Source organism: Anomaloglossus baeobatrachus, chromosome 4, assembly GCF_048569485.1.
Source record: "Anomaloglossus baeobatrachus isolate aAnoBae1 chromosome 4, aAnoBae1.hap1, whole genome shotgun sequence".
Taxonomy (NCBI): Eukaryota; Metazoa; Chordata; class Amphibia; order Anura; family Aromobatidae; genus Anomaloglossus; species Anomaloglossus baeobatrachus.
This window is the reverse complement of record NC_134356.1, coordinates 122,201,781-122,225,766: the sequence shown is the minus strand read 5'-3', so window position 1 is coordinate 122,225,766 and position 23,986 is coordinate 122,201,781. Positions and strand designations below refer to the sequence as shown.

At 39.7% G+C, this 23,986-nt stretch overlaps 1 protein-coding gene across 1 annotated transcript in view; it reads left to right on the top strand.

Moving 5' to 3' along the window:
* The window catches only part of RAD50 (RAD50 double strand break repair protein), a 330,429-nt gene that overhangs the window by 204,931 nt on the left and 101,512 nt on the right, over positions 1 to 23,986 (top strand). The window contains exons 18-20 of the mRNA XM_075344529.1: positions 8,952 to 9,062; positions 21,680 to 21,772; positions 21,851 to 21,964. Of these exons, the coding sequence (XP_075200644.1) occupies positions 8,952 to 9,062; positions 21,680 to 21,772; positions 21,851 to 21,964 (318 nt within the window). The remainder of the gene's footprint in view (positions 1 to 8,951; positions 9,063 to 21,679; positions 21,773 to 21,850; positions 21,965 to 23,986) is intronic.

Here is a 23,986-nt window from a genome sequence, read left to right as displayed (position 1 = left end):
CCTCCCTTGTTTTTCCTCCGCTACCTTTTTTCCTTCCTCACATTTCTCGCATCTTCCCCCCTCCATACTTCTCCAATTTCTACATTCTCCCTTCCCCCCCCTTCCCTTTTTTTTTTTTCTCTCTCTATTCTTCTCTCTCATCTCTTTTCTCCTCTCTCTTTCTCTCCTTCCCCTGCCCTCTTTCTTTATTTCTTTCCTTCTCCCCCTTCTTCTCTCCCTTATTTCTATACCCCTCTATTCTTGTTCCTTTTATTTATGCATGTTAAAGGCTATGTAGCAGGGTAATTAACAAAACTCAAGTTATTGGACTGCAGGAGACGCTTAAGTCCTTGTTTGAGGACACCCCCGTACCAAGTACACCATCTAGCCACGTTGGTTCACCCTAGTCGTTGCTAGGGAAAATCTCTCCTGGTCACACTACTGGACCAGTTCTTGTCGGCTGCGTGAGTGCAGCCGATTGTTTGCATTTAAGGGTACGTTTACCCAAGTTCTACTGTAGGTTAAGTTTTTGACATTTTCCATTCAATCTAGCAAGTGGTATCTTTCAATGGCTTTAAGCTTGATGACATGGAATGTTCGGGGACTGGGCACATCCAGGAAAAGGGCAGCAGTATTCGCACATATCAAAAGATCCAAAGCTCAGATTGTATGTTTACAAGAGACCTACTTATTGTTGGAAACCACTAGAGTGCTTCAGAAGCCTTGGGTTCAATGGTCAGCTCATTCTGTTCATTCCTCATATTCTAGGGGAGTATCAGTGCTAATCCACAAAACACTGCGTTGGGACCCGGGTAAGATTATAAAGGATAATGATGGGAGGTATGTGTTTATCCAGGCTCATATCGATGGGGTAATGATAGTGATCCTAGCCATATACATCCCCCCCTGCGACGGGAATCTCGATACTGTATGAGGCGGCTAAGTTTGCCTCACAATTCCCACAAGCTTTGGTGCTCTGCATGGGGGACTTTAATTTGATTAATAACCCAGGACTGGATAGATTCAGCACCCGACAGGTCCCGATCTCCCCTACGATACAAACTAGACTGAGTGCATTCCTACAGGAGGTGGGATGGTGCGACATGTGGCGGTTTTATAACCCAGTACTGAGAGAATATACATGCTATACTCCTGGGAAAAATTCTCTATCTCGAATTGACTACATCTGTGGAAATGAAAGAGTCTGTGCTCATATACAATCGGTATGTCACTTGCCCAGATCAGTATCAGATCACTCCCCGGTATTTGTAGGCATTAAATGGGAGGGATGTAAATCACGTAAACTATCACGGAAAATTAACCCTTGGTGGCTTTCACTCTTTGGAACCAACGATAGGATTCCTGATCAAATCAGGGCATATACTGAGACGAACTCCGTGGAAGAGAATCACTCGGCCTATTGGGATGCACTTAAGGCGTATTTGAGGGGATGTTGTCACTCCTCTATCTCCTATCTCAAGAAACAGGCGGCCAGAGAGGAGGAGGAATGGGCCACTCAAAATAGAATGCTAGAACATAGATTTACCTCGGACCCATCTGAGGAAAACAGATCTCAATGGCTACAGGCTGGGAGGAAATATCTTTTGTACTTGCAAGATAAGGCTAAGAGACATGTCTTCTTCATGAACCAGAGGTATTTTGAGCAAGGGAACCAATCTAGTAGTTTACTAGCGTTCTTGGTGCACCAATCCAATAGTTCACCTGCGGTCCTTAAGATTAGAGACCCTAGCGGCGAACCAGTCACTTCCGTCAATGGCATTCTGGAGGTGTTCTTGGACTTCTATAGGAACCTATGTGAATCCAGACTGACCGTGTCAAGGGAGGAGATCGCTGATTATCTACGAGATCTGGAGTTTCCCAGATTGACTTCGGCCCAGAGATCGGCCTTGGATGAGCCCATTAGTATGGAGGAGATGGTAGAGGCGATGGGGGCCCTTAACAGGGGTAGGGCGTCCGGACGGACTCCCGATTGAAATATTTGACAAATATCAGGGGGGGCTCCAGCCCTCCTGGAAACGGTTGAGGCTTCGTTCCGCAGGGGACGGTTGCCTGACTCTTTCTATGAGGCAACCCTCGTTCTGCTGTTGAAACCAGATAAGGACCCATTGGACTGTGGCTCGTACAGACAGATCTCTTTGTTGAACTCTGACTATAAAATTCTCACCAAAATACTAGCAACTAGACTCAACAAAGTAATCTCCTCCATAATACATGAAGACCAGTCTGGATTCATTCCGGGTAGGAGTACCTCGGATAACCTGAGGAGGGCGCAGGTGGTCTTACAGATGGGCACCAAGTTTGGGGAGGATTGGGCTCTGGTCTCACTGGATGCGGCCAAGGCCTTTGACTCTATAGAGTGGCCATACCTGCTGGAGGTGCTGCGGGCATTTGGTTTCGGCAACGAATTCATTAGATGGATTGAGATTATATATAAAGCACCATCTGCTAACATTCAGGTGGGTGGCGGGGTGGCGGAAACTTTTCCCTTGGGGAGGGGAACAAGACAGGGATGTCCCCTATCCCCTCTCCTGTTCGCCCTGGCCATGGAGCCATTGGCGTTGCGCATTCGGGCGGACCCAATTTACCGAGGAGTGAAGCACCGTAAGGGAGATGAACGCTTGTCTCTGTTTGCAGACGACTTGTTATTGTTTGCATCTGATCCAAATTCCTCCATTCCTAGAGCTGTGGAACTAATTGACCGATTCGGGGAGTTCTCGGGTCTGTCAATAAACTGGTCAAAGTCGTACCTCCTCTTTCTGTCTCGGGACAGAGAGGAAATTGCGAACACCCACATATGTAGGGTTCCAGTGGTAGATCACTTTAAATACCTTGGGATTATACTGGCAAGAAGCCCTTTGGAGATGATAGCAAGAAATATTGCCCCCCTGTTATCACACCTCGGGGAGATATTTATTAGATGGAGCCAGCTCCCGCTTTCAGTGGCGGGAAGGATTAACCTCCTTAAAATGATAGTGCAACCAAAGTGTCTCTATATTACCCAGCATGTATTTGTGCAGATCCCCCGCTCCTTCTTTCGGACCCTGGAATCCTTAATGATCACCTTTGTCTGGGGTGCCTCCAGATCGAAAGTCCAATTGGCCAAATTACAGAGACCCAAAGACCTGGGGGGTATGGCCCTTCCTGATCTTTATATATATTACCTGGCCGGACAATTGAAATATCTGGGTCAATGGACACTTCCTGGGGTGAGGGGTTCTCCGGAGGGATTCTTGGCAGAGTTCACGGGTGTGGATCTCCTATGGCCACTGTTGACAGATCACAAGAGAGCCCCTGAGGGCCGTGTCCTCCTGATACACAAACTAGGGGCCAGGATCTGGAAAGAGGCTAAAGCCATATTTGGATTTCATGACATACCAATTGAGACCCCCTTATGGGATAACCTGGACCTTCCACACTTTTGTGGGTTGCCGGGGTTTGGTGAATGGAGGAATCGCGGAATAGTCTCCCTGGGTTCAATTGTCCGTGATGGTGAACTTCGCCCTTTTGCGCAACTGCGTGCGGAATTCGATCTGCCGGAATCTCATGGGTTTCAGTATCTCCAGATCAGGCACGCCTTTCGGGCTCAGTTCTCTGGTCGTGGGGCTAGATTCTCTTCCTTCCCAATCATTGGAATTATCAGATCACAGGGCCCTGGCGGTCTTATTTCCAAACTATTCTCCTCCCTCATTCGGGCCAAAGCCATGAACAGTCCTCTTTCTGTCCGGGAGAAGTGGAGTGCCAGGATTTCTGAAATTGATGATGTAGTGTGGGATGACATTGTCGAATCCCACACTTTGGTCTCTCCCGCAATTAATAATAGACTGATCCAATTATATAAAATACACCAGAGTTATATCACTCCCCAGAGACTGAAAAAGATGAATAAATTGGTGGGGGTGGGTTGTCCGAGATGCGGGAGAGACGGTGCTGATTTCTGGCACATGATATGGGATTGCCGGGTCATTCTCTCCTATTGGGGTGAGGTTGTAGCGACTCTTTCCACCATACTTCAAAAAGCGGTTGCTATGAGCCCACTCCTGTGTTTATTCGGGGTGGTAGATGTACACTCCTGGTCCCAAGATGAGAATCTATTAATACAAAAGGTCCTGTCTTTGGCCCGGAAGGGCATTATACTAAATTGGATAAGCACTCATCCCCCAACTAGAGCCTCTTGGATTGCATTGGTAAATGCTATAATTCCGTTAGAACAATTTGTATATAAGACGAGAGGTTCTTTATATAAATTTGACAAAATATGGGGTAGATGGTTGGGTTCGCCCTTGACCGGAGGATCACCCGGTTCCCTGACCAATCACCTACAGTCATTACTGTCGCAGTAATACTTGATATTGCTCCAGTGATGGGGAGGGAGAGATACAGTGCCTACAAGTAGTATTCAACCCCCTGCAGATTTAGCAGGTTTACACATTCGGAATTAACTTGGCATTGTGACATTTGGACTGTAGATCAGCCTGGAGGTGTGAAATGCACTGCAGCAAAAAAAGAATGTTATTTCTTTTTTTAATTTTTTTTTAAATTGTGAAAAGTTTATTCAGAGGGTCATTTATTATTCAACCCCTCAAACCACAAGAATTCTGTTTGGTTCCCCTAAAGTATTAAGAAGTATTTCAGGCAAAAAGAACAATGAGCTTCACATGTTTGGATTAATTATCTCTTTTTCCAGCCTTTTCTGACTAATTAAGACCCTCCCCAAACTTGTGAACAGCACTCATACTTGGTCAACATGGGAAAGACAAAGGAGCATTCCAAGGCCATCAGAGACAAGATCGTGGAGGGTCACAAGGCTGGCAAGGGGTACAAAACCGTTTCCAAGGAGTTGGGCCTACCTGTCTCCACTGTTGGGAGCATCATCCAGAAGTGGAAGGCTTATGGAACTACTGTTAGGCTTCCACGGCCTGGACAGCCTTTGAAAGTTTCCATCCGTGCCGAGGCCAGGCTTGTCCGAAGAGTCAAGGCTAACCCAAGGACAACAAGGAAGGAGCTCCGGGAAGATCTCATGGCAGTGGGGACATTGGTTTCAGTCAATACCATAAGTAACGTACTCCACCGCAATGGTCTCCGTTCCAGACGAGCCCGTAAGGTACCTTTACTTTCAAAGCGTCATGTCAAGGCTCGTCTACAGTTTGCTCATGATCACTTGGAGGACTCTGAGACAGACTGCTTCAAGGTTCTCTGGTCTGATGAGACCAAGATTGAGATCTTTGGTGCCAACCACACACGTGACGTTTGGAGACTGGATGGCACTGCATATGACCCCAAAAATACCATCCCTACAGTCAAGCATGGTGGTGGCAGCATCATGCTGTGGGGCTGTTTCTCAGCCAAGGGGCCTGGCCATCTGCTCCGCATCCATGGGAAGATGGATAGCATGGCCTACCTGGAGATATTGGCCAAGAACCTCCGCTCCTCCATCAAGGATCTTAAGATGGGTTGTCATTTCATCTTCCAACAAGACAACGACCCAAAGCACACAGCCAAGAAAACCAAGGCCTGGTTCAAGAGGAAAAAAATCAAGGTGTTGCAGTGGCCTAGTCAGTCTCCTGACCTTAACCCAATTGAAAACTTGTGGAAGGAGCTCAAGATTAAAGTCCACATGAGACACCCAAAGAACCTAGATAACTTGGAGAAGATCTGCATGGAGGAGTGGGCCAAGATAACTCCAGAGACCTGTGCCGGCCTGATCAGGTCCTATAAAAGACGATTATTAGCTGTAATTGCAAACAAGGGTTATTCCACAAAATATTAAACCTAGGGGTTGAATAATAATTGACTCACACTTTTATGTTGAAAATTTATTAAAATTTAACTGAGCAACATAACTTGTTGGTTTGTAAGATTTATGCATCTGTTAATAAATCCTGCTCTTGTTTGAAGTTTGCAGGCTCTAACTTATTTCCCTCTTATCAAACCTGCTAAATCTGCAGGGGGTTGAAGACTACTTGTAGGCACTGTATGTAATCCATGAGACACCGTATCAGCAATGTGACGTGGTCCCTGACACTTGGGTTGTACATTCCTTGTCAATATGGGCTTTTTGCCCCAGGTTGGATATGGCTCGCGAGCTGACACCTTTGAAATAGCTACTGTACTAATGCCATGCTGAAAGTAATAGATGTTGACCTGATTGTTGATGCATTATCAATCTAGCTATTAACCAATTTACACATATTCTTATTGTACAAATTGCTGAATTGTCTTTTATTGTAATGATATACTTAACCTTCAATAAAACGAGTTTAAAAAAAAAAATAATGGATAAATCAGTGTTCACTGAATACAGGTTACACCCATAAATTGAGAGTGAAAGATCAATCCCTAGGGCTGAAAAAGCAGATTTCTCTGATAAGATATATTACAATATTGCTTATTTTCATGGATATTATTGATTTATTAAATAGAAATTAAAATTAAAAAGTAGGATAGATACTCTTTCTGAGAAGTAGTTGTTTGTTAGTTGCGTATGTAATTCCATTTACTTCATTACTGTACATATTGTACCACTCAGTTTAGTGGCAGGACAGGGATTTCTCTGTGCAATGTAGGGTTTGAGATGCGTCATCAAAAAGTCCAGGAGAGGATGTGGTTTTTCTAGTGTTTTTTGTCATCTCATGCTAACACAGTTATCAGTTAGGTGTTCAGCTTTCTAAGAATGCGCGCTCTGAATTTCATGGCTCTAGAGACTAGATTCATCATGGCAAGATAGGAAATCATTTTATTTACTTTTTTCAGAAACTAGCTTGTGGTTAGGAAATTACTTATAAAGATAATGGCAAATGTTTTATCTGCAGGGCAACGTCTGTGGCACAGAAGATGACCATAGATTTAATTCCTTTGTTTTCCGCTGTTACTCATCACTTAGTCATACAGTTAGTCTAGCGTTACTTGCCGCAGATGCCTGCCCACAAACTGAATCAGTCTTAGCATAACTTTATAATAATATAATATAGCACAAAAATATAAAAATAACTAATATTTTTATCTAATAGTGATGTAGACAGGGAGATTTCTGCCCATAAATGAAAACTAATCAGTTTGGGGACAGTACGATTGTTAATAGAATTGTTCTGTTCCCATAAAGCATGCAAATGTTTATTCCAGGAGCTATACTTCCACTAAACTCATTCTTGTTGGCAGCACAAGTGTTACAGACAGTGACAAATGACATTTTGCTTTTTCATTTGTTGATTGCCAGCATGTCTCCAAGATCCGATTATAGGGGAAGAACATTGTAATGAATCCTTGTTCATAGATTAGTGACCCAAGTAAAAATGGACCTTATTATTATTTAAGCACTCTATTGTTATGGTTATTATAATATATCTTGCTTCAAGCAATTTATATCTATCTTTAATAAGTTAATATTAGCTTTCAAAGTCTTATAAATAAAGCAATGAGACAAGGCATTGGCTTTCTTTAAAAATTGCTTGAAGACATTTTAAGCTGGATAGAACTATTTTGAAGGAATTTAGCAGAATCCATGATTTTCGGCCTTTGTCCTTAAGTACGGTGAGCGAGCCTGCTCACCACTGCTTGATGGTTGAGAACATTCGTTACACTATCGAGTATCGTGGTTGCTTGAGCCCCCTGCTCGAGTCACCGCCACGCATGTTTTGCAGCTGTCAATTTCTCTTTCGGAGACGTTGAGTCTTCTATAGAGTTTCTCCATAGACTTGCATTAGATGCTGTTAATCTGCAGCTTTCAAAAAACACATGCGCTGTAAGTGTGTTTACGCAGCGTAAGCGCACCTACAAAACGCATCTGCACAAACATTTGAGGAATTAGTAAAGTTGGATGAAAGACAGGACGCAAAGGAAACAGGAAGTTAACCAAAGTAATGTCATCCCCCTACAGATTAAACACTTGCACCCTTTAGTGGGGTTAGCAGGATACTCCGTCCCACGAGGAGTGTTTTTGACACTCCTGCTGTGTGGCATTTTCTGCCTCATTCTTCCTGAGTATTCTTCCTGCAGACAGCTTGCACGTTAGGGGTATTCATCCTATTAACCCCATAGGGACACTTCGCTGCCTCCACGGCTTTATTGCCATTTCAGTACACAGATCAGGTATGGGTAATCTTGCCCTCTTACTGTTTTTATTTGATTTTTCATTGGTGTTTTGTATCTTAGGCACTGTAGTATCATCTATCATATCAGCTTTACAGGTTTATAATTATCCATGAGATTCACTGCTGGATTTCCACAAGGTTTTTGCTAATCATTTTTGTTTGAGGTTTACATACTTTGTCAATTGGCCAATTTCTTGACTATTTTTACCTATTGTTGTTATAGGGATTGTCAATATGTATTCATATTTTAATTGTTTTTATATATTCCCATTTGTATATAATAAAGTTTAAATTTTAGGCTATATATGATTTTTCAGTGTGTGCATCTCCTATGTACTGTCTTTTCTTTGCCATTCCACAGACATTTTCCCTATACTCTTCCCTTTCCATTTCAGTGCTGTTTCCATCCATTTCAGCGTTTTTCCTGCCCAAGCCCTCAATTGGGGGGAGGTCTTCCAGAAAAATGTTCTAGTTTCCCATTTACTTCAATTATACTCGGTACTTGAGCCAAGCGTGTCCAAACATCTAACCTGCTTGGTTCGAATACCGAGCGCTTGAGCATTTTAGTGCTCGCTCATCACTCTTAAGCTTACATACTCTTTTTAGCTAATGTACTAAGCCATTTCCTTATCTCCTGCGGGTATTACAAAAACTTGTATCTTGGTATCTGAGACCAGAGAAGCCTTGTAAACTGATAGATACTGGCTTTGGTTAATTTTCTCCGATGCATTGCTCCTAATTTGACCAAAATTGGCAGATCTCGAGACCCTATGAGTCTCGCCCCAAATTATCTCTCCAAGGATAGGGGTTTCCACAACACCATTATGCATTAAAATAAATTAAATGTAATTTTCTTTTGTTTAGGAAGCCAAAGAGCAAGTTTTCCCATTGGAAACAACACTTGGAAAACTACAGCAAGAGAAGCAGGAAATTCTGGAAAGAAAAGAATCCAGCAATAGAGCAGCACAAGAAAGGGTAAAGGCTCATGTCTGTGTTTGTAAGCTGGCTACTGTGTAATTATATGTTTAATATTTCTGAGCACAATATTTCAGACATGTAGGCTATGTTATACTAGTAATGTAGCTTTTTTTTTTTTATTGGTGACCGCAATGTACTGTTGGGTTTTGTGTATGGAAAACACTACTGCTACCTGGTAGACCCCATTGATTTGTAATAGAATTTATCCAGTTATGTGGTGGTTTCCATCATTTTGATGGATTCATACAGCAATTTTCTTTCCTTGGAGATAGTCAGTGGAGGCTTGGAACAGATCCACAGGTTAGACAAGTGAGCAGAGGCTTACAGGGACACTCCAGATGAGCCACATGTGCAACAGTATTTTGAAGTCTACATAAAGAGGGTAAAGTGATATGCTACCATATAGCCTATTGCTATAGGCGCACGTGGTGCAAAGGGGCCCACCACTGAACTCACCTTATTATTTTCTTTTACTTCGTCATAGTTCTGTTCTCGTTGCCTGAAAGCTGCACCAGGAGAGGCTTACTGTTTGCATCTGTTTAATCTCTTGGAGGTGGTTGTCCTACATTTACAACAGCTGTGTAAGGCTGCTTTCACACTACGTTTTTTTTAACATGCCTCATGAACCTTTTTTTTTTTACTGCAAAAGCGGATCCTGTTTTTGCAAAGAGAAACGCTTGTGTTATTTTACAGGATCCTGTCACTTGAAGTGTATGGGCGGGCATTGGAGTCATGTGATTGGGAGTGAGGGGAACTGAACGTGACAGACTGGACATTCAGACACAGCTGGGGGCAAAAGTGAAAAGAGAGAGAAAGAGGAAAAGCGAGAGGGAGAGAAGAGAGGAGAGAAGCAAAGAGAGGAGAGAGAAAAGAGGAGGGAGAAGAGAGGGGAGAGAGAGAGAGAAAGGAGAGAGAGACTGTGATCACGCCAGGCTGGTTTCTGGCCAAACAGGATTCTGTTTATCACCACCGTTCACATGCGTTTGTGTGCTGTTTCGTCAGGATCCAGCGACTTGCAGTATTTGGACGCAGCTCAAAAACGCTACAAGTAGTGTTTTTGAAAAAAGTTAAAAAACTGCAAATTGCTGGATCCTGACTAAACCACATGCAAACGCAAGTGAATGCATGTTGACGGGAGTCCATTTGCAAATGCATTGAAATGAAAACGCATTTGCACTGGATCCGTTTTTGCGATAAAAAAACGTTCAGGACGCATGTTAAAAAAACATAGTGTGAAAGCAGCCTAACACCGTACAGAAAGGACTCAGGTGCTGAGCCTGCTTTTTGTAGCATGGGTGCCAGGTTTTTTACATAGCTGACACTCAGCAGTGACTGATCCGATTGGAGCTAGTTGTGATCACATCAGTTTAAGGCTGTGTGCACACGTTGCGTTGTGTCCTTGCAGAAATTTCTGCAGCAATTTGACAGTACATTTGCGCTTCAAATCGCTGCAGAAACACTGCGTAATGGATGCAGTGAAAAAGCCGATTTCATGCGCTCTGGACGCAGCCCCCACCATAGACAGAGCGGGACCTGCATCCAAAGCGCATGGAATAAGTGACATGTTGCTTTTTAGAACGCAGCGATTTGGCAGCATGCAAATCGCTGCATTCTAAAACGCAACGTACGCATGGATTATGCACAATCTTCATAGATTGTGCTGGGGACGCAGGATGCATGCAGTTACGCTGCAGTGCAATACACAGCGTAACTGCATGCAAATACGCAACGTGGGCACATAGCCTAATTTCTTAAATGTATTACCATGACAGCCAAGCTTTACGTAAGAGTCCTTTGGCTGCCACTTTAGAATGCCTATGAAGCCAAGCCTGTGGCTGGACATCATAGGAGATTGTCGGTTTCACAAAACACAGAAATGCTGCAGTGTGTAGAATATTGCAGTGTATAGAATAAAAGCTTTCGCAGGTTCAAGTGCCCTAAGTAGACTACGTAAAACTGTAAAATAAAAAAATCATGAAGAAATATTTAAATATATAAAAGCTGATATCACTCCCCTTTTTCTCAAATGTCAATAGAGAAATGTAAAAATTAAAAAAAAACAAAAAAACATTTGGTATCACTGAGTGCGTAAATTGCCCGCTCTATGCCCCGACAGCTGCACAATCTTAGTCTAAGCTGCTTACTATCCAGTAATGTCTCGGAATATCACTGCAGAGTAATAATGTATGGGCAGTCCAGAAATAGTTAAATTACAAAGTACACCACATTCATGTACAGTAAAAGAAATGTTACATTTTTGGGACCATTCATGTGTCAGGTCATGGGAAATGGGAGTTACAAGTAATTGTCATGCAGAGGAAAAAGAGCTGCCCCCTTAGAAGAATCTCTGGTAACACCCTATTGGGCTTATCATTATTTATAACCTAACCTTTACAAGCTCAGATCTCCGCAACAGAGAGGAGAAATCGAAAAATAAAATCGACATTGTATTCAGCATCCTAAAACCGGTGAAAGGTCTTCTTTAGATATATTTTTAAACATTTTTTTTTTTTTTAAATTTTGATGTTACTACCGTATATATAAAATTCCTGAAATCTTGCAGTTTTCCCCTCAGTCTCCACTGACCATTATAACATACTGACACTTCTTATTCTGTAGAGATCACTTTTCTGCAGTTATTTCATTATCGCCAGGATTTTAATGAAAAGTAACAGCTCTATATCGTTAACACAAGATCACATCATTCCCAATAGGTGATGATCAAAGCACCAAATCCACCACCTCCTCCCTGCATAAGGACCAGTAGACAGGTCACCGAGCTTGACTAGTAAGCGAGCTAATAAAGGTGGTTGTTTACCGTTTTTAAATTCCCATGGTCTGTAAATCGTATCTCTAAATTGTGCGTAACCTGCAGCATAGGAGACACATGTGGTCTCCAATCAACTAGGCTGTCTTCTGGTTGCTGACATGTATTTTCCATGCTAGCACACAAGGGAGAGCAAAGATGGGTACGTGCAAATAGTGCATTCTGTGGCGTACTATAAAGGAGGAATTGATGTGGCCATACACAAGTGGTAGTTAAATGACCCCCATTCTCCTGATCTATAGCCGCTTTTTCTACTTTAAGAGTGCGCTCACACGAGCGTGAAAATCGGACCTATGTTAGTCAATGAAGGAGAGCAGTTGGTCAGCTTTTCTCAAATCCATATTCTGGATGCGAGAAAAGCGGCACCATGCTGTGATTTTCTGCTAGAGCCGTATCCCTCTGTTAAAAAATATACTCTTAAATATATTTTTCTTCAAATACGTAAAGCCGCATAAAAGAAAAGAAACTTCAAAAATGTAAAAATAAATGTATTTTATCAATTTAAAAATGGTTGCCAGGGTTCAGTTACAGGAAGAAAAAATAATATGCTTTGATAGCTTACGCAAAGAGTTCATTTAGTCCATAATGATCAATGGGAAGTCTTTACCCATCTCTCTTTGGTTCCTGAACGGCAATGCAGGGGATGTCATCTCTTAGCGTGTCTTCATCTTTGCAGCCTCGAGTCTTCTCACAGCAGGCAGTGTGGAGGAGCGAGCCAATAGCCCCCTCCATCGTGTATTATATACCAGCTGTTTAGTCCATATAGGGTGTTCTAGTGGAACATAGTTGAATATAGTTCCATATTACGTAACCTTCTGGAAGCTTCGGGAAGGATTTATATATATCCTTCCATGTCAGTACACAAGTATACTCAATATAGATATTTTAATACTTATCCCTTATAAAAACTTAATTAATAAACTATGCCCTCCAACATAAACAGAACTGTGAATTTATATGTCCTTCTATAAAATATTTGATAACTAGATGTATTAATTTTAATGTTTTTACAATTCCCCCTTGAAGCGGGTAGAATAACCCCGAAATTAATACATCATTAAAATAACAAATCTTCTTTCCTTATTTGGCAATAACGAATTAATATCAATAATAATGATGAATAATAATTAATTTGCATTATTCATGTTGTAAGTTCAATAATATAATAATGTTGATTCCTGTTATGACAGGCTGTGACTGTTCAATCATATAAAAATGTATATAACTATACTTCGCTAGACCTAAAAAGAAATGCAAAAACCAAATCCGGTCACCATATGATGTCCTCTGAGTTGATGTCTTCTTATCTCCGATGTAATCCGGCATAAACACAGTCTCTTAGAAATAAATCCTTTGATAAAAATGGATGGTTACCAATTTATACAGTCCCATATTGCGTTTATCATTGTTAGATCAAAGTCCATAAACTTTATTTTTTTATTGCAAAGTCCATAGCCAATGTTGATAAACCACAGTTCATGAGTGTAGAAGAAGAATAGCAAAAGTCTTTGATGTCTGTGCAGTGTGATTTACACTAGTCACCTTTCATGCTGCCTGTTGTCAAATAACCCAGGAACAGATGTTAAGACGTTCTTGGTCAGCACGACAGGGGTTAACTTTAACACGTCATTGCTCTTCTTAGTAACTTTAGGGAGGTCTTGATGCACAGACCATGTGTCATTGTCCATCTTGGAACCATAGGAGCACTATGTTTCTGAGATGCAAGCACGGTAAGTGTATTTTGCATGTTACACAGTCTTATTTGAGACGTTACCTTTTGGACCTTTTTGCAGAATCCCTTTTAACTTTAGGAAAAATATAAAGTCGTTTTATCTTTTGTAATCTTGATTGAAGATTTCACTCCCTAATCTAAATACCAAATATGGCAATAACTATCACTAATAAATGTCACAGCGTATCATAACTCTAATACTATAATACCATGTCATTATTAGTTATCGTAAAAGTATTAATATAATTGATACTCAGAATGATAAAATACTGCATAATGGTATAGACGATAGTATTTTCTTGTAATGATCTTTTTGTCGTTGGTGCATTACCCTTCCAAACCCATAGGTGGCAATGTGTTGAATGTAACCAAAATATAATATAAAATATGAAACAATATAATGTGTACCTATAACATGTATCATATTATAAATATGAAAGGCAACAATGTGGCTTTTAGTTAGATCATTTGTAAATTATAAACCAAAGCAAATAACCTTTTAGAAAAGACTGGATGATACCATCAAAACACAACAATACCCATTATAAATCATTATTGATTAAAAATATAATATATATTATTTGTAAATATAGGTAGGTAAACCTAGATGTACCTCGATCTTCCATCTTTATTACTCTAATTTAATTTATTTGATTTGTCTATTGTTTATTAAATAACCTACTATAAGAAAATGTGTAACTATAAGTAATATTTCATCCTTATTGTGTTAACATATTAATATAAAAATAATGTATTACTAGGAAATAAACAATTGTATATATTGATGAAGGAAGTATCTTTTCTTCCAAAAAAATGGAACTTTTCCCTTTTAATATGATTCATATTTAATAAAGTAATATTCTTATATTAAATATTACTGAACTAAATATTAAAGTGTTTTCTCAATTGAGATTTTTTTTTTTTTTTTTTTTTTAAACTCTGAAGAAAAAATAAAATTGTAAAATTTAAGATTTTGATTAAAAAAATGTGAATATCAAATAATAATTAATATAAAAAATAGGAATAAAAAGAAAAATGAAAATCGGAATAAAAATAAAACTTGAAATAAAAATAAGGCCTTCTATGTATAGAACACCTATGTCTTTAATAATACATAACCTTAATGTTACCAGATAACCTTAATATTACCAGTATCTTATAAAATTACCAAACCTATCAGTAACCAATAAAAATAATTAAGTCATGTAACCTTGCAAATAATACACTTCTCTTAGTATATAAATGCATTCTGATATACTTTATATAAATGCATTATGATATACTTCAAATATATTTTTTTATTCCCAATTCTTCCTTTGTACTTAAAATATTAATTATTAAAGTATCCTGTAAACACATATATTTATCAAATATAAATGTGTGTGATTGAGACCAAACCTCTCCCTTTCAATATCATGAAATATGATATTCTAAAAATTAATATGTTTAGATTAAATTAAATTAAAATTTGTGTTGTATATCTTCAAGACCATATTATAAATATCACTTCCATATTTGAAAAGAAAAATTATTTTCAATCTATGTACCAATAAAAGAAGTGACTAACACAAAAGATATAAAAAAACAAAACGTTATAACCTTATTCTAGAACGTAACTCTTCAGAATAAACCCTTAATAAAAAATCCTAATATCTCTATACTAAAGAAATATGTCTAAGAATTAAAATATATATCTTGTATAAATTCCTTCATTATTTATACTTATGTACTATAACTTATTTATTCTAGATAGTATACATACATATCTTATAACCTCTAAGTTACAACAAAAATTCCCCTTTTTTTTTTTTTTTCTCTCTCTGGATCCAAGTACTTAACATTGACATTAGCAGCTGCTCAAACAATCAATCATTCATAGACACATCTATGCACACAAGACTGTCATGGGTCTGTAACATATACTTCTACATAGAAACATTGACAGACACATATCCCTTTTTTTTTCCAATATTCTATGCGCATTTCAAAAATTATGTTACTAATTTGAAGTACTTCTCGAAAAAAAACAAATTCCAATGCATTACACACTGTACATATGACCATGGAACAAACATTTATTATTAGCTTTAGTACCAAGTCACATGCTCTATTACGTGCAAAGAACACCATTCCAAAACAGCAAGCAGTTTTACTACACTCCAAAGCTCAGATTACATTTCTAATATCTCTAAAGAAGATATATTCACAAAAGAAACGTTAAAGCAATAATACTCTGGCAATTGGTACCTGAGAAAATAATAATTATTATTTAATCGTGCTTCCGCGATTAACTTTACCCAATAAAATATATGTTACCTGATTGAGGACAAGAACATATGTGTAAATAAAAATTAATACTTCATCAATCTGTTTTACTGATAAATTCTGAGGGAAATAAAAGAATAAAATTATCATATTTATGATAAAAATGAAACACTTAGAATCTGTTACTTTCTTTTATTATTTTATTTTAAATATTATTATTCATATACAGAGATCAAATTATTAATTATAACATTAAACTATCATTTTACTAAATGAAAATATGACCTTGATTTACTATCACTACTTTTAATATATATATATATATATATATATATATATATATTCACTGTATATGAAAAATTATGATTATCAAATAGCAAAATTAATTTATCCAGAAATCCACTTTATTTAACTGAAGACCATACCTAATTTTTTCTTCAAAGATTCGATTTATTAGATTCCCTTTGAACTTATAGGAATCTCGGAACTTATGTAATTCAAGGCTTTCTCTTATATGAGAGAGAATGTCTCTCTCTGAAAGACCACCCAGCTGTTGCTGACTATCAAATCCTAACCCAGGGAGAGGATCTCCACAAGACACCTGTTTCTGTCTTTCTAAGCTTTTACTCATCATTTGTCTGGGATTTTCAATCCCAGTGACCGATCCCGTCACTGGTGACAAGGGTTTTTCCTGTGGAAAAAGACTTTTAGATGACAAAAATTGGGGTGGATTATATGGTTTATAACACGTATGCATCGTCCTCCGAATCTCATATACCCTGTCACAGAAATATCTGGATCTGGGAGACACTGTTGGTTTTTCACAAAAACTCTCCCTTTTTCGTGTTGGTTTTTCAGAACTAATTAATTTCTGTTTTGACTGACTTTTTCTAACAAAATCGATAAATGTCGTACATTCGAATAGGGACTTTTTATTTAATGCCACCGCACAGGCTGCATTATCAAGGAAATGAAATTTCTTGATGAATAAACGTATCATTCCATCCAATCTGACATTTGGAATGACCGCCCTATACAAACGTTCAAAAACGGACATAAATGAGAACGTACTCTCATTCTGTTCAATTTGTAATTCCTTCAACATCTCATAGTTTGGATCAGATTCATTCCTTGTACAGAAGATGAGATTTTTCAGCCTTATGATATCATTATCATTTGAACAATCCAATGTCTCATTGTCAAAAGACTTTTTTAATGCCAATTGTCTAAAAAAATGCTGAGGTATCCACATACGGAATAACTGATTCGTCTAACTATTGGTTAAATTTAACTTCTCGATGGAACTTTCAAATATCTCTGAATTTCTGCAAACATGTATTTTAGGATTATATGCGGGAATTAATTTGCATATGTCCAATAAATTTTTTCTAAGTGTAATCCCTAACTTAGCCTGTTCTATTTGTAGAAACTGATCGTCGCCATTTTCTCTCTCCACGTGTCCTTCTCTGACAGCTTTCTGCCTGTGTCCGATTCTGGCTCCTCCCCCTCCTGGCTTCTCTACGTCATTTTCTGCGTCTTTCCCAGTGTCCTGAAAATGACCTTGATTACGTAACACATGTCTGCCGCCATTATCAAAATTCTGATTTACAAAATTACAGCCAACATTACAGTCAGAATTCACAATATCACTGACTGACATTCCAAGTTCTAAGCAGTCTTTGGATTTCTCTGTCACTAACTCTCCTGACAATTCAGGTTGTCTATTTCCACCATTTTTACACTTTTCTATGATTAACTTGTGAAAATCATAGACTAAATGACAGACATTTCTGATTTTCTGTTTCTCTCTATTAAAAGACCTTGCACATTCTATACGTGAATTCTCAAGTTCACACTCCTCATAAAAGCGTAACCAAATCTCTTCTACATTAGAAATATCTGGATAAGTGAACTGAAGTTTACTTTGCTTAACATATGAAGAGATAAAATCCATTTTCTTACCTGAAATGATCAGATGATCTGATGGATGATCCTGTAAGACTTGATTCACCTTGTTCAGCACGTCCAATACTTCTTATGGACTGACTTTATCTTTCTTGCTCAAAAATACATCAAAAGTTAACTTCTGTAACTTTGTAAAGACTTTAAAGTTCATTAAAAAAAACATTCATGCAATCTTGACTTATACGTATTTCCTAGGTTCTGCGTGATTTTTATAAATTGTCGATTCCTGATCCTTTGCAGGAGATACTTGAGATACCCCCCTTATGCAAAGTGAAGGAACAACAAAAAATGCAAAAAAAATACGAATGGGTGGCTCACCAAAATGTTAAAAAATATACTCTTAAATATATTTTTCTTCAAATACATAAAGCCGCATGAAAGAAAAGAAACTTCAAAAATGTAAAAATAAATGTATTTTATCTATTTAAAAATGGTTGCCAGGGTTCAGTTACAGGAAGACAAAATAATATGCTTTGATAGCTTACGCAAAGAGTTCATTTAGTCCATAATGATCAATGGGAAGTCTTTACCCATCTCTCTTTGGTTCCTGAACGGCAATGCAGGGGATGTCATCTCTTAGCGTGTCTTCATCTTTGCAGCCTCGAGTCTTCTCACAGCAGGCAGTGTGGAGGAGCGAGCCAATAGCCCCCTCCATCGTGTATTATATACCAGCTGTTTAGTCCATATAGGGTGTTCTAGTGGAACATAGTTGAATATAGTTCCATATTACGTAACCTTCTGGAAGCTTCGGGAAGCTTCGGGAAGGATTTATATATATCCTTCCATGTCAGTACACAAGTATACTCAATATAGATATTTTAATACTTATCCCTTATAAAAACTTAATTAATAAACTATGCCCTCCAACATAAACAGAACTGTGAATTTATATGTCCTTCTATAAAATATTTGATAACTAGATGTATTAATTTTAATGTTTTTACACCCTCGCACCCATTCAAGTGAATGGGTGCGAGAGATACATCGGACTGCACTAGGATGTTATCCCAGTGCAGTGATATAAGCACAGGCTGACAATGGAGGAGATGGGGGGATTAACCCCTACCTCTCTTCCGCAGCACCCATCCTCAGCTTCACAGTTGTGACCCAATTGCAGGATTGGGTCACAGTTGTATGACACTCGGCTCACGCTCGCAGCAGAGCCTGAGGTGGGGCTCATTAGCATGTCGCATCGGATGCCATACGCGCGTCTGAGTCCAGCCTAATAGCTCCCATCAGACATACAGTATGTTATATATTTCTGATATAGGGGTTTACGATCTGAGACACTTACTGCACAAGCTTTACTGTAATCCCTGGGATTGTTTGTCTGAAAATTCTGTACACCATTTTCAAAAATTATATTAATAGCCACAAAAGCTAAATTATATAATAATAACAATGGCACAACCATTTAGGGTGTGTTCACATGGCAGCGTTTTAGCTGCATTTTTTTTTTTTTTTTGCAAACGAAAGCAGTACTCTTGGCCGTGAAATGCTGCTTTCAAAATGCCCATTTTCTGGCATTTCTGTTGTTTTTCTGTCACTTTTTCAGCATTTTTTGGGTGAGGATTACATATGTGCACTGACTACATTATGTTTAACAAAGTTAGCTTTAGTAAAAATGTAGCGAAAATGCCGCACAACTTTTGTTGTTTGTTTTTTTTGCTGCATTTTTTCAATCTTTCAGTGGGTGAAAAAATGCTGCAAATGCAGTCATGAAAAATAAGAAGCTTGTGCATGAGAGTACTGATATTGCTTCGCTTTTTCCAGTTCTATTTAAGTTGTTGTGTGTGTGTATTTATACAGGCGCGTGTGTGTGTGTGTGTGTGTGTATGTATATATATATATATATATATATGTATATATATATATATATATATATATATATATATATATATATATATATATAGAGTGCTCTTTTTTCTTTTTGCGGTGGTACGCATCGGTACGGCGTACCGAAAATCTGAAGAGCGCTGAAGATAAGCACCTCTGGCTCTGTCCACATGGCTAATTTGTAAATTTGCTATATCATCAGCCATTGGCTGGAGCAGGGTGACCTCTGTGTCTCCCCCCCCCCCCTCCGATCTGATTGGAGGGATAGCGTCACATGGATGCTAGCTCCAATCAGATGTGGAGGGGCGGTGGGTGCCCGCCCTCTTCAAGATGTTTATGGACGCTGAAGATTGAGGTCATGGCCGGTCTGCTGCCATCCGGTAAGGTATTTGCTCCCTTCTGCTGTCTTCCACGCCCCCCCCCCGACCTCCGTTGCCCCCCGTCGTCCGATTCAACCCCCCCGACCTCCGCTCCCTCCCACCTGCCCTGTAATCAATGTGCTGCTCTTGCTGCCGGCGATCGGGTTCCCCCAGTGCTCCCCCCGTTCCCCAGTGCTCGTCACCCAGTGCTCCCCCCCCCGCCTGCTACCACCGGCGCCATGTCCGCTCCCAGCTGCTAAGCAGGAACACTAGAAAAAAAAATCTCACACTTACCAGACTGCAGCCTCCCAGGACACGTGTGATCGGCTTCAGGACCTGCTTGTAATCAGCTGGTGCAGTCACGCTACGGCATCAGCTGACAGTCTACGTCCAGCGGTGGGGCTGGCTTTTTACTGCCCAGCTGGTTTAAGCGATCAGGTGATGCTCTGAGGTGACTGCAGCAGCTGATTGCCAGCGGCTCCTGGAGCGATCAGTCGTGTCCCGGGATTTTGCAGACAGGTGAGTAGTTTTTTTTTTTTTTTTTGCACTGGTGCATCAGCTGATTGTATAAACGGCTTTTATACAATCAGCTGATGTGTCATGTGATTCATGTCCTTTAACCTGACATCATCTGATCGCTTTGCCTTCCAGCAAACCGATCAGATGATATTAGATCCGGATTGGACGGCGCCGGACCCTTGACCCAGGATTACTGCGGAGGGGGGTTCTTTATTTCAATAAAGATGGAGTCACTAATTGTGTTGTGTTTTATTTCTAATAAAAATATTTTCTCTGTCTTGTGGTTTTTTTTATCTTTACAAGAAATTCATGGTGGCCATGTCTAATATTGGTGTGACACCATAAATTTCGGGCTTAGGGCCAGTTGATAATATACAGCTGCCCCAACTCCTTATTACCCAGCAAGCCACCCGTCTCCAGGGCCACTGGAAGAGTTGGATACAGCGCCAGAATATGGCGCTTCTATGAAAGCGCCATTTTCTGGGGAGGCTACGGACTGCAATTCGCAGCAGGGGTGCCCAGAAAGCTTGGGCACTCTGCGCTTGTAGTTCTGCTCCCCCTGCCTCTCCTGCATACACTAGTGGATGGAGTATGCTGAGCCTTGCCGTTCTGCACTCCCTGCCTCTCTCTCCAGCATACAGTACCTTGTGTAGTATGTAGTAAACCATGCACAGAATCTCCTGGCAGCACGACAGCAACAACAGCACTCCCTCCCACTCCTCAAACTCGGCCGCTGGCTGACAGATCCTCCCCACCCCCCCTCCTCAATCTTGGCCGCCGGCGCCTAACAGCACCCCCCACCCCCCCCACCCCCGCTCCTCGTCTCAGAGATGCGTACCAGCAAATATTTTTTTTACAAAAAAAACACTGTAATATATATATATATAGTTTATATATATGTGTGTGTGTATAATATATATATATATATATATATAACGCAACATGTGAACATAGCCGTCCAGAGAGCAGAATTAAAAAAATCAAGTCATAAACTAAAAATTGATTAGGATTAGTTAGTTTGATTGGTACAATAATTATAGTTATACATTCTCCTTTTTCTCAAATCTGTGTATTCTGAAATATTCAAATTTGTCTCTTTTTTTTCTTTTAGCTCAATGATCTTAAGGAAAAGGTGAAAAAAATCACCCTGCTAATGAAAGACATTGACAAATATATACATGATGGACGAGAAGAATTCAAAGAGGTAATTTTACTTGCACTAAATTTCAGCCAATATTCACATTAAGGCATGTCCTACAAGGTAATAACATATATTTTGCAGCAAAAAGATGCTGAACTACAGGACTTAATTTCTCGACTTAACGACTGTGAGAAACAGAAAGAAAAAATTAATAAGGAAATGATCACCATGAGACAGGATATAGACACACAAAAAGTAAGTATGAAGCCACTTGTCATCACACCTATATATTACAATATAGTATGCTACACTCAGCTCATGTTGATATCAGTGTTGTTTTTTCCATATATCTTTTTAGTTTTGTGTTAGAGCCTAAATACTGGAAACGCTTAAGATTTGTACACATGTGGCATTTACACAACAAATCTTTAGCATTTTTATGGCAGAGAAATCTGCGTCTTGCACAGGAAATTGATCTATGCTACAGATTTGAGAGCTGTAGAATTTTAATTTGTGGGACAAATCTGCAGCTTATTTTGGCCAGTCTGTAATGACTGTCCCTTTAAGGGCTCTGCACACAAAGGCTTTGATGCTAAAAGTTCTGCAACTGTCTCATTCTTCTGAAATAATCCAATTCAAATTAAAGGAACTGATTTTTAGTTTCAGAAATTCCTGCAACAAAATCTGCAGCTTGGGAGTTCAGCCTAAAGGTTTTTTATACTAATGTGAATTAACAGTATTTTAAAATGTGTCCACACAAAAACTTAGAATATAAACGTGTTTTCCTAGATCATAAATAGATTGCTAGAGTCAGGCAATGTTAAAAAAGAACTAAAGTACCTATGCTTGATTAAAGGAGTTCACTACTTTTACATTGATGGCCTATCCTTAGGATAGGTCATCAATGTCTGATCGGCAGGGGTCTAATATCCCACACCCCAATCTCCGATCAGCTGCTCTCTGTCCCGGCGGCAGCAGCAGGCAAAGCTCAGTTACGGAACTGCTCCGTCTTCCAATATCGGCTATGGCTGGGAACGGCACATCCGCTTCCTATTGATTAGAATGGGAGGCGGATGTGCAGTATCAGGCCGAGGCCACTATCAGAAGACAGAGCAGCGCCGTAACTGGCCTCAGTGAGCTTATGCCGTACATAAAAGCAACACCGCTGATGCCAGGTGACAGCAGTCATGTGAATATAGATAATAATTATTTTAATTATGTTTATAAATCCATGCCACTTTTAAAATCTTGTCTCCACACTTTTAGGGCTCTGTAAGGCAGTGGTGACAAACATTCCCTTTTATAAAGCCCATTGGCCTATTCTTTGGGACCGCAGTGTTCAGGCTTGTGGTCAGCAGTTAATTTTGCCAGTCGTCAGCCCTTTAATTATTCCATACACTTGTTGGAGCGTTTTTCTGCCCACCAGCCCTTTTAATTGCTCCTTACATTGCATGCACATACACTTAGCGTTCACCACGGAACTCTGCTCATATACAATGAAGAAGTACATCCTGATGCATGCTTGTGTCAGGACGTACTTTGTCGGTAGAGTCAGTCAGCACAGTCCGCTGTTATCTGCTGGTGAGGACATTCCGCTGAGTCAAGCCAAGGAGAGGAATGCTTGGGTCACGAGGTGGTTCCTGTCCCTGCAAAATTTAAAATTTACAGTAGAACATCGGGAAGGCACGCTGCAGGGGAATGCAGATGTCCTATCCCGAGTCCACTGTTTGGCACCCCCTTAGGTTTAAACAAAGGGTGTGTAACATCGTGAAGGATATGGTGCTGGATGGACGGTGCATTTCTCTCAGCAAATGCCTTTCACATTGGTGAGCATCATTGAAGGAATTCAAACTGGATCTTCTCTGCTAGTCCGGATTTGGGGGGGCAACTCCCGAGTTGCACAGCTGCAGGATTAGGACTCATAAATAGGCAGCCAGAATGTCTCACTAGTTGGGTTTTTGGGCTGAAAAGCTGAAGCAGGTTTTGTAGGAATAACATACCTAAACTGACTAGCACGTCCAGGACCTATGACATATTAACCCTAGCACTAGGGATTTTGCTGCATATCATTTCTGCTATACATGGTTTTGTAAGGATCACAGAGGAAAACGGGTTTTTGCCACGCTAAAAACCACTGATGCCGGTATATTTAAAAATGTCTTTTTTATTTCATAATCCTACGCGTTAGAGATATTTACCGTCTCCTTCTTCGGGAAAAAGAAATCATCCAAGTACTACTGGTCTGGTTCCTTATAAAGGAATCCATACTGCCACGTT